Source organism: Chenopodium quinoa, unplaced genomic scaffold (assembly GCF_001683475.1).
Source record: "Chenopodium quinoa cultivar QQ74 unplaced genomic scaffold, ASM168347v1, whole genome shotgun sequence".
NCBI classification, from domain to species: domain Eukaryota; kingdom Viridiplantae; phylum Streptophyta; class Magnoliopsida; order Caryophyllales; family Amaranthaceae; genus Chenopodium; species Chenopodium quinoa.
Genome location: NW_018745684.1, coordinates 10,522,823 through 10,534,390, shown reverse-complemented (window position 1 = coordinate 10,534,390; position 11,568 = coordinate 10,522,823). Strand labels below are relative to the sequence as shown.

At 45.0% G+C, this 11,568-nt stretch overlaps 1 protein-coding gene across 1 annotated transcript; it reads right to left on the bottom strand.

Annotated features, from left to right (window-relative positions):
• Window positions 1–295: 295 nt before the first annotated feature.
• Window positions 296–2,553, bottom strand: LOC110717882 (BTB/POZ and MATH domain-containing protein 1-like). Its single transcript, XM_021896666.1, has 3 exons — window positions 2,420–2,553; window positions 1,283–1,559; window positions 296–896 (listed from the first exon to the last, which is right to left on the bottom strand). The coding sequence occupies exons 1-3, from the start codon at window positions 2,477–2,479 to the stop codon at window positions 715–717; spliced, it is 519 nt and encodes a 172-aa protein (XP_021752358.1). The 5' UTR covers window positions 2,480–2,553; the 3' UTR covers window positions 296–714.
• Between the last annotated feature and the right edge of the window lie 9,015 nt (window positions 2,554–11,568).

The window sequence follows — 11,568 nt, the reverse complement described above, 5'->3', positions numbered from 1 at the left end:
TCTTACTCCATTTGGGTTTAACTATCATTGATTACGTAAGTTAATATAGTAAAGTGACAATTACATCATGAAGGAGTGAAAATTTGACATTTACATCATGAAGGAGTAGAAAATTGACGTTAAACAACCAATTGGTAATCTAGTTGTATGTGAGAAAAATGACGTACGACTGAAAAAATTTAGACAAGTAATCTGGTCGTGTATATGTGTACAATGGCGACAAGTTTTGTACCTCATCGCAAAAACTTAATTCTGATAGAAACTTTCAAAATAATACCAAAACACAAAGAAGAAAGAGTCGAACACAATTATAAATTATACAAGTAAAAAGAAGCAACCCAAGCCATCACCACACTATTACTACTTTTAAGTTTGGGTAACATATACTATAGCTTCTACACTCAATATACAGAGTTTTCTGATCTTTCTTGTTTTTTTGAATTTATAAAGCTTAAACCAGTCTCAAATGTTATTGAATTTCATCACGAAAGCGACACAATGGAGTTGAGTATTCCTCCGCCACATTCAAACCCTTTCTCTTTATGGTATAAAATTACTACATACAACAATTACCAGAACAATTTAACACAGATCAGGAAAAAATGTTGCAAACAGAAGAAAATGGAACAAACAAAACAGCAACCAACAAATCACCCCCCCCCCCCCCAAAAAAAAAAAAAAAAAGAAATATATATATGTATGTATATGTATATATCAGAATATCCTTGGCTTCACACGTCTTCCATTCATGTCTCCACAGTCTGGCATCGGATCACTCCCAAAACCCACTAAAGACATAGAATGCTCACTGACTTTAGCAACAAATTGCAGTAGTTCACTAATTACGGATGGACAACTCAACTTCAGGTACTCGAACCCTTCAGTCTGCATAACAGCTGAAACCCCAAAGACATTCTTTCGTTATTTTCAGATATCAATATTTCAAAAAAGTGCTTAAACAATAATAGCCCAAGAATGCGCATAACCTAATCATTTAGAGAAACAAGATTTTCTTGATTATAAAGTAGTCTTCAATTTTAAGTTTTGGTCTTTCAGTTTCAAAAAGTATGTAAGTTGTAAAGTCAGATAAATTATAGGTTCAGATGTGCTCCTCTACACAAGTTCAATTCACTCTTCACAACTAAAATAACTTCAGAAAGATTCCGATCAAGTATGGATAATTTGACTAGTTCTCAGGTCAAAAATGAGTTTTAACATGATATTCCTTCAATACTCAATAAGAAGCCTTTGTACATGATGAAAAGTCATAGTTGTGATTTACCTCTCAGATTCTCACATGATGCAACAAACTTCAGGCAAACAGATTTCAAGTGGGAGCAATGATGTTGCTCTGCCAATGCCAAAGTTGTTGCAGCGTTGTTTATAGCAACATCTTCACATAAGGTAGCCTCACAAAGCAGTTTGAGCCGTTCAAGTCCGTATCTATCTGCAGCAGCTAGCAAATGCTGGGCCATTAACGTGGAAGCCCCTTTGGAATTCAAACCTGCGAGCTCTTGCATATCCGGCAAGTCATCCCAATATATGAAGTGAAGCAACGCCTGTGGATCAGAGTTGTATACAGTAAGTTATATTTAGCAAACCACCAACTTAATGATGATCAGAGCCCTTGACAATCTTAACCTGGTAGGGTAATCAAGCCAAGGAACCGCTGCTGAACAAGATGATGAAGCCACTTAGAATAAGGAAAAGACCTTTTCAACTGCGAGTCATCAGATTCCACCTTTTGATGGAACATTTCTATTCCATATAAAAGTAGCCAATGAGCCTCAAAGAAAGCATCAAGATACTGTACATTTTTAAAGCTATCTTACTGAAGTTTCAAAATTGAACAACTTATAGTGCACCCAAAGAGAAAGTGAACGAAAATAGTACAATACTCAAAAACTCTTTCCTTAATCAAAAACCATCACCACTTGTTCATAGGATCAGTCTGATAATGTGTAGATGTAAGCAACCATAACCAACCCCCTCCCCAAAAATAAAAAACAGCAAATGAAGTATATTCTAAAATCAAAATTGTAAAGTAAACAGGTAACCAAAACTAAACAATAAGTGACCAAATCACCAAGCTCAGTCACCATCTTAGGAAATAACTCAGACCATAATAATAAGTTAATAATTTCCATATGAAATTAAGCCTAGTCTTTCTTTTTCAGCTTAACCAAAGCCCTAATCATGCACAATAATGACAGGGTAGGGTGCAAAGCTCATTACAATCTATATATCATCTATATCCACACTGCAAAAAATTTTGCATAGCAATGTGATTTCCATAAACAATTAAACGGAGCGGAAAAGGCAACAAGGAGCAGACACAACCATATTTCAAATCCCACCACAGTAACATGCAAGTGCAATACAAAGACAGATAAAAAGATGATCAGAAAGAAGTGAAAACCTTGAAAACTGGTGCTTCAATGTCTTCAACAATTATACATTTTGTGCTTTTATCCTTCATTGGACCAAAAAGCTGAGCCCTAAACACAGGTGAGCGTGCTGCTAATACCAACTTGTGAGCAGCAAATACTTCACCATCAAGTTAATCCTAGCTAATTAATTGAGTTAAGTATAAAATTAGGGTTCATCTTTTTCATTTTTTCACCTTTTGGGACCTTTTAGTTTTTTTTTTCCACCTTTTGGGACCTGTGGTTAGGAATCCGGTAACTTAACCCAACTTTAACCAATCGGAAAATAACGAACGATTTGCCGAATTAGTGTTCAAAAATAAAGAAGTTACTAAAATAGTATTTGATTAGGGGATTTTGCTCCCACCAATCGGAATGCGCCACGTGGGCCAATCAGGTCCTGCCAAGTGTCCCCCAGTTGGAACTGTCAGGGCTTGCCACGTGGCACACGCTTATTCGTCCACCTTGGACCTGTTATGTCATGACACGTGGCATACTCCATGCCTAATGGAGAAACCGGCCACCCAGGCCCAACTTCCGAGGGAAGCCCAATCGGCCCTAGGTTAACCTAAACCTAGGATTGGCACGTTTCCCAAGGTTATAAATACCTCCCTTAATCCTCATTAAGGGGGATTACGGAAAAAACACATTGATTACACCCAGAGTTACAGGTTGATTACGCTAAAAACTCACATTAAACACTCTCACCTAGAGAGACCCACTCACTTTAATTTCCGCATTAATTACTCCTTAATCAAGTACTAACTTGACCGTTGGAGGCGGAGCTCCCACCACCAGGAGTCTCCGTTGTTTTGCAGGTACAGGCGTCCGGTTCCAGTCTCGGAATTGTAACTCTCCCGTAGGACATCAGAAAACCCCGAAACATTTGGCGCCGTCTGTGGGGAGAGTACTTCTGAGATGGCATCCAAGTCTGTATCGACTCCTGAAGAGAGGCGTCCCCTAGACGACCCTCAAGTTCAGTCGGACCACGTTACTGAGAGTGAATTTGAAGTTGAAGCTCACACAGCTTCAGACGGGACTCTAAGGGCCCGACGTACCCGTCATACCGAAAGGAGGGAACGGGATCATCTTCAAACAGGAAGCGAGCCAGCAGGCGCACCGCTTGTTCGGCAACAGCCGACTGATGGATCTGCTCCCATCACAAGGAACGAACTCATGACCTTCATGAGGGACTTCAAGGGAGAAATTCAAGAGTTGATCAACAAAAAGCCGCCTGCTCTGGTCAAGGAGCAGTCGGCTAAGAAACCCTCCACTTCACTGAAGAGGAAGCCAGTTCAAGGGCGAGAGGCGACTCCTCATCCTAAATCTAGGAAGCGGGAGCCACCTGCCCTTGATTTCACAAAATTCCGTTTTCCTACAGGAAATAGGAAACCTGTTCGTCATATTCAGGCGGACGGGTCGAAGCAAACATTCACAGACGCTCGGCTACTGCTAGAGCAGAAGAAGAGTGACCGATTGTCAGAGTCGGCCTCTACTTCAAACTTTCAAGACAGTCTGCGAGATGCCTCGATGAGGCATACTAAGTCGTATCATGAGAGTCAGTCAGGCGGCACCTCCCGTCAGTCCGGCTTTCATAGCGACCAAGCGGTACCAAACTTACCATTTGTGCCGCAATAACAGTATTTTTTGCAGCCACCTCCGTTTGGTGGACCTGCAGCAAAAAACGTCCAACCTATGGACTGGCAGCTACGGTTGCTTAGACTTGGTGAACAGCCGTCGGCCTTCTCCAAGGAAATTACTGAAGCCGCTCAGCCGGCCAAAGTGAAAAATGTACTAGTAGGCGCCTATGACGGCACTACTAACCCAGAAGACCATGTGATGGCATTCACCAACCTGATGTACCTTCAAGGGTTGGATGATCCCACTTGGTGCAAGTGTTTCCCAGCGACTCTCAAAGGAATCGCACAACAATGGTTCGGCAACCTGCCGACTGGTTGTGTAAATAGCTTCAGGACGCTTGCTTACTTATTCACCTCCAACTTCGCCATGAACATCCCTGCGAAGAAGACGACCCTTGATTTAGGAACAATTCAGCAGGGCGAGAAGGAGGGTCTTCGTTCTTACATCAGGCGGTTTAACCTGATGAGAATACAGATTCAAGGGTTACCGGATGAGGTAGCCTATACTGACTTTTTCAGAGGTCTCAAGGACGGGTCGACCTTCAAATTTGACTTGGTCCGAAAGAGGGTGGCGACTCTTCAAGAGGCCTTGATTGAAGCGGAAGCCTATATACAGGCGACTGATCTTTGTACGGTAAAACAGTCGGACGGGAAAAGGTTCGACAAAAGAGAAGGACGACAGAAGCAGTCGTCCAACAAAGACGAGAAAAGAAAAGAGGTCTGGGCGGCTGATTCCTCTAAACAGCCGGCCCAGAAAAAGAAAAAAGAATTCAAACCATACTCCCCAAAGTATGCGTTTAACAAGGATAACCAGTTTATCCTAAAAGAAATCAAGGGACGGATCTCAATTGAGAAGCCGGTCCCCATGAAGGGTTCTGCAAACAACCGGAACCAAGATAAATTATGTGCTTATCATGATGATGTTGGTCATCACACCAATGACTGATCAGTCTCATGCGGTATCTGGACCGCCTGGCTGAACAAGGTGATCTTGACACTTATGTCAAGAAATCTACGGGGAACACTTCCTCAAAAAAGCAGTCGGCCAAAAAGAAACAACAGGCCGACAGCTCCGATACTGATGATGCAGTCGTCTACACCATTGCAGGCGGCTTCTCAGGAGGCGACCCCACTATTAGGGGCAACAAAGACAATATCAGGCGGTTAGATGTAAATTCCGTTCACCAAGAACGGCCGTCCAAATATTCATTTCCTGAGATTGTCATCACTGAAGAAGATCTAGGAGGGGTAAGAGGGCCGCATGACGACCCTATCGTTATTGAATGTAAAGTGGCCAACCAAAGGGTTGGCCGAATCCTCATAGATACCGGAAGCTCCTCAGATCTCATCAGTAGCAAATGTCTGTCGAAACTAAAATATCAGACTGATTGCATACATCCGGCCTCCCACCCTTTAGTAGGGTTTGGAGGAGGAGTCGTCCACCCACTGGGACGAGTGGATTTACCCATCCGCTTGGGCGAAAAAGGGGAAGGACGACACATGGTAGTCCGTTTCCTGGTAGTAGAAGAACTCTCGGCCTACAACATGATTCTGGGACGACCAACCCTGAATAATTCAAAGGCTGTTATAATCCCATCTCTTATGTTGCTCAAGTTTAAGAGGGATAATGGAACAGTCGGCTCCCTAATATCTCTCGGATGTCAAGCCCACTGTTATGGCCACTGGGTCAAGTGGTGGAAAAACAGACCTTGACAATGTCAAGGAGAGTGCGCCTGTTCAAGAAGCAGGCGGCAAGAAGAGAAAAGCATCCCAGACAGGTGCCGCAAGAAAAGACAAAAAAATAGCAATCATTGGCAAAGGAGCGGTCGGATGAATTCCGCCCTCAGCCGGCTGGTGAGCATACGGACCTGATCTTAGACGACTCACGTCCTGAGCGAACAGTCAAAGTTGGGACGACTGCTCTGAGAGACCTTGGTGACGACTTTCACAAACTATTGAAAGAATACAAGGACATCTTTGTATTCGAAGTCCATGAAATGCCAGGCATTAGTCCTGATTTGGCGGTACATAAACTGGCCGTGGATCCAAAAAAGAAGTCGGTACGGCAGAAGAAACGGAACCATGGCGAAGAAAGAAGTCAGGCGGCAGCCGCCGAAGTGAAAAAATTACTTGATGCAGGGTTCATTCGGCAATGTTACTTCCCAGATTGGGTTGCAAATGTGGTGCTTGTTAAAAAGCCGAATGGCACCTGGGGAATGTGTGTAGACTACACAGACTTAAACAAGGCGTGCCCCAAAGACAGTTACCCTCTGCCTAAAATTGATAATCTGGTCGACTCAACAGCCGGCCATGCTTTGATGAGCTTTATGGACGCCTACTCTGGTTTCCATCAAATTCCTTTATGGAAGAAAGATCAGGAGAAGACGGCCTTCGTCACTGATCAGGGGTTATACTGTTACACGGTCATGCCGTTTGGTCTTAAGAATGCCTCGGCTACCTTCCAGCGAATGATAAACACTGTGTTCTTTGATCAGATTGGGAGAAACGTCGAGGCATACATTGATGATATGATTGTCAAAACTAAACTTCAGAAAGATCATCTGTCGGACCACCGAGAAACTTTCGCCACACTCAGGCGGCACCATGTCATGCTCAATCCCAAGAAATGTGTCTTTGGAGTTGAGTCTGGGAAATTTCTCGGATTCCTTATCAATCAGAGAGGAATAGAGGCGAACCCTGAGAAGGTGCAGGCGGTCATTGACATGCAGTCGCCTCGTACCATTCGAGAGGTTCAGAAGTTAACAGGTTGTCTGGCGGCCTTGGGAAGATTTCTAAGCCGATCAGGCGACAAATGCCTATACTTTTTCCAGGCAATTAAGAAAAAGGCAAGGTTTGAATGGGGGCCGGATGCTGAGGCCGCCTTCCAGAAATTGAAAGTTCACTTCCATTCCTTGCCGAGGCTGGTCAGCCCCTTGCCCAAAGAAGTACTCTATATGTACCTGGCCGTCTCTGATCATGCGTTAAGCGCTGTTCTCCTTGCTGAAAGAGACGGCTGTCAGCTCCCGGTCTACTTTGTCAGTCATGTACTGAAAAATGCTGAGTTGAGGTATCCCTCAGTGGAGAAATTTGGTCTTGCACTCTTCATGGCTGTTAAAAAATTGAAGCCCTACTTTTTGGCACATGTAGTCGTCGTGTATACAGACCAACCTATCAAGCGGCCACTGACCATCATGGAGTCATCAGGCCGAATGATCAAATGGGCCATAGAAATACAGAGCCTCGAAGTTACTTTCGAGCCTAGAAAAGCAGTGAAGGGGCAAGCCTTTGCTGACTTTATTGTTGAGATGACTCGTCCTCCTGACTCTCAAGTTCCAGACCAAGTCTGGAAGGTATATGTGGACGAAAGCTCTACTTCAAATGGTTGTGGAGCAGGTGTCATATGTCAGTCGCCAGAGGGCGACAGGTACGAGTATGCTCTACGCTTCAGTTTTCAGGCCTCAAACAATGAGGCAGAATATGAAGCTTTACTAGCCGGAATCCGCATGTGCAAAGCGGCAGGGGCAAGAAAAATAGACGCCTGTTCCGATTCACAATTGATAGTGAGTCAGTACAATGGCGAATACGAAGCAACCCATCCGGCCATGATCAAGTATTTACAGGCGGTCCGACAAGCAGTCGGCTCCCTTGAGGATTTCCATCTGATCCAAGTGCCGAGACCAGAAAACAACCAGGCGGATGCACTGTCAAAATTAGCATCATCCGCCTCCTCTGATACTCCTCAAACTGTTTTTTGGGATGTAATGGAGAAGAGAAGCATCGAGGAAGACCCTATTGGAATCCTAGACAGAAGCTCAACCTGGATGGATTCAATCAGGGCATATCTGACAAACGGTACACTGCCGGATGATCATCAACAGGCGGCAGCACTGAAAAAACGAGCAACCTGTTTTGAAATAATAAAGGGAGAACTTCACAAAAAGGGGTACCTTCAACCCTTCTTAAAGTGTGTTACTCCAGAAAAGGGACGAGAGATACTAGACGATCTTCACTCTGGTTACTGTGCTTCCCATATAGGCGGTAGGATGCTTGCTCAATGGGCAAGGCGGCAGGGCTACTTTTGGCCTACCTTAGAAGCAGATGCAATGGACATGGTGAAAATATGTGACAAGTGCCAAAGGTTTGGCAAGCTAATTCACCGTCCGGCTACTGACCTCACTACCATTCATAGCCCACTACCGTTTGCTAAGTGGGCATGGACATTCTGGGTCCATATACGCCTGCTACAGGCGGAAGGAGGTACATACTTGTTGTCGTCGACTACTTCACTAAATGGGTAGAGGCGGAGGCTGTAAAGGGAATCAAGACGAAGGATGTAATTTCATTCATTTGGAAAAATGTCATCACTCGGTTCGGGGTTCCCATGTCTATGGTTTTTGATAATGGTCCCCAATTTGAGACGCCTGTTCTCAAAAGCTGGTTGGGTGACCAAGGAATTGCACACTACTTTGCATCAGTCGGCCGTCCGCAAGCAAACGGCCAGGTAGAAGCCTTTATTAAAATCATCTCAGACGGTCTCAAGAAAAAGATTGAACGAGCAGGCGGCCTATGGGCAGATGAACTACCACATGTTCTCTGGGCCATTAGGACGACTGAAAAAGGAGCGACTGGAGAAACTCCATTCCTCCTAACTTATGGTGCGGAAGCTGTTCTTCCAATAGAACACTACGAGCCGACTCTTCGAGTAATGTTATATGACGAGGAGGCAAACTGGGAAGCCATGCGCCTGGCATTAGACTCACTTCCTGAAAGGAGGGGCAATGCAGTCTTGCGCCACGAAATCTACCGCCTGAGAATGACTAGATCATACAACAAAAAAGTACACAGGCGTCCTCTCAAAGTAGGGGACTTTGTACTTAGAAAAATGGAAGCGGTTGGTAGGGCTAATGAGTCTAGAAAACTAACTCCCAACTGGGAAGGACCCTACCGAATCTGTGAAGAAGTCAGGGATGGTACCTACCGTCTGGAAACACCGGACGGACAACCGTTGCCTCGAACTTGGAATGTAGATAATCTTAAGAAATATTTCTTTTGAATGATGTAAATAGTCAAGAGCTACTTAATGAAAGTTTGCATACTTACTATTCAATTTTGTACTAAGAGGGGCATGCCTGCTGAAAAACAGTCGGATACTCTCCATGTTTAGTTTTTATTTAAGAGGGGCATGCCGTCTGTACCTTTACAGTCGGCTACTCTCCATTGAGTATTTCACTCTATCTTCAGAGGGGCATGCCGTCTGTACCTTTACAGTCGGCTACTCTCCATTCAGTATTTCACTCTATCTTCAGATGGGCATGTCTTCTGTACCTTTACAGTCGGCTACTCTCCATTGAGTATTTCACTCTATCTTCAGAGGGGCATGCCGTCTGTACCTTTACAGTCGGCTACTCTCCATTGAGTATTTTACTCACAATAGGGGCATGTCGTCTGGACATATAGTCGGTTACTCTCCATAGAAGAGGGCCGACTGGTTCCAAACACACAGCCACCCCTTATACTTAGCTAAAAAGATTAGGGCCTGGCCGACCCTGTGCCTAACAGGCGGCAACCCTCCTTTTACTTAGCACCTACGTTCACCAAGAACTTACCAAGGCCACAGGCCGAATGATCAGACCAGGCGCCAAGCCAACTGATACAATCTTCAAAACTAATACGACCTGTCCCAACATCATAGCAGGCGTCCGGCGGCATCCCTCCGGATGAAATTCGTCGCAGAGAGCAGCTCCCTTTTGGGTGGAACATTGCTCTATAAACTAATTACACGGCACCTATACGACTGTCCCCAAGGGCAACCGCGTAGTCGTTTTTGAGACAAGGATAACTCTATCACTAACCAAACCAGTGGTAGCAGTTGACATCTGAGTCGGATGACCGCCTGTATTACTTGGGATAAATGCAGGGGGTACCTCTTGAGTTAATAGCCAACAAACATTGGCGAATCAAGGGGTCTAGCCGGCCTCCGCCGCCTGGTACCTCTACTACTCAAGCAAGAGTGACGGCGACTGAGTAACACCAACGTTAACTCATAGTCACTCCCTCAAACTTGGTATGGAACTTAAAAGGTTTGAGTAGACCGCCTGTTTTTTGGCAAATAGTGGCACTCAACCACTACTCCTACTAGGTTAACAACTTAATGAGTTAAAAGCCAACAAACATTGGCGAATAAAGGGGAACAACCGGTACCCACCGCTTGATACCTCTACTAAGTTCCTTGGCAACTAAGTAACAATCACGTTCACTTGGTCAGACCACTTTCCTACTTGGTTAAATTTACAAATGACAGGACCGCCTGCCTAAAAAGGATCCAGTCTTTAAAATAGTTCGAATACCGATTGGATAAATGGCCGACTGATCATCTATCCTGGAAACAGACAACCAGTCGTCCAGGGGCATAGGCGGCGTGACTAACTATCCGTACCTGTCTGCAACTATCGGCCATGTAAAACAGTCGGTCTAGTGAACAATTGGATATTAGAATATTCAATACTTAGACAAATTTGAAGCAAAACAAAAATTCATTAAAAAGAAGCCGGTCATTAAAGACCGGCAAAATATTCAAAGCCCCGGCCCCCTGGTCGGGTAAATACAAAACAAACGGCACGCAGGCCGTGGAAAGAATACATAAAGATTAAGAAGGGGGCAGATCTTCAATATTAGCAACTGCCGCCTGGTCAGCACTCTTCTTGCTGGACTCGGCTTCAGCTGCATCCTTTTTTGATGCATTACCCCCAAGCGGCACAAGCGCCACTACCGGATCCTCCTCCTCCAACGCTTCCTCCAACGCCTCTTCCTCAGCAGCCGCCAGGATCTCTTGATTATATGTATCAGAACACTGGCGGTACGTTTTTTCCCAAGAGGCAAAGTCGGCATTGGGGAAGAGGCGGCCCCAAGTCATGCGCTGGATTTGAGCGGAGTCTTCCATCATCTCCCGGACCAGCTCTTTCTTCTCTTGCTCGGCCTTTTCCGAGAGCTCCTGAGTTAGACTCTTCTCCTGGGTCACCAGGCGTTCCTTTAAGTTGGCCAAGGATTTCTCCAAGGCTTCGTATGAGTACATTTTTAGGCGAAGAGGTTTCAGCTCGGCCTTGAGATTGGTGATGGTCGCCTCCAGCTCGCCATTCCTCTTCTGGGCCGCCTCTAACTGAGCCCGAACAGCGGCGGTAGCCTGCGCCTGATAATAAAGAATATCAATGGTCAGAACTTCATTTTGGACAATTTGAAACATTGCCTTATCACAGTTAGAGGCGGCCATAGCTTTTGCAGCCTTTACCTCTTTGTTCTTCCGGTCAAGCGGCTTGCGAAGGCCGTTCACTCGGAGCAGGGCCTAAGTACAAAGGAACAGGCGTCAGTTTCCAAACAAAAAGAAAACAGGCCTCCAGAAATTCAAATACTCAAAAATATGCTAAGTATACCTCAGCAAGGACCCCTGCAATCCCGTCTAGGTCAAGGGTGCCGACACCCCTGACCGCCTCCCTTTCAGCTGGAGG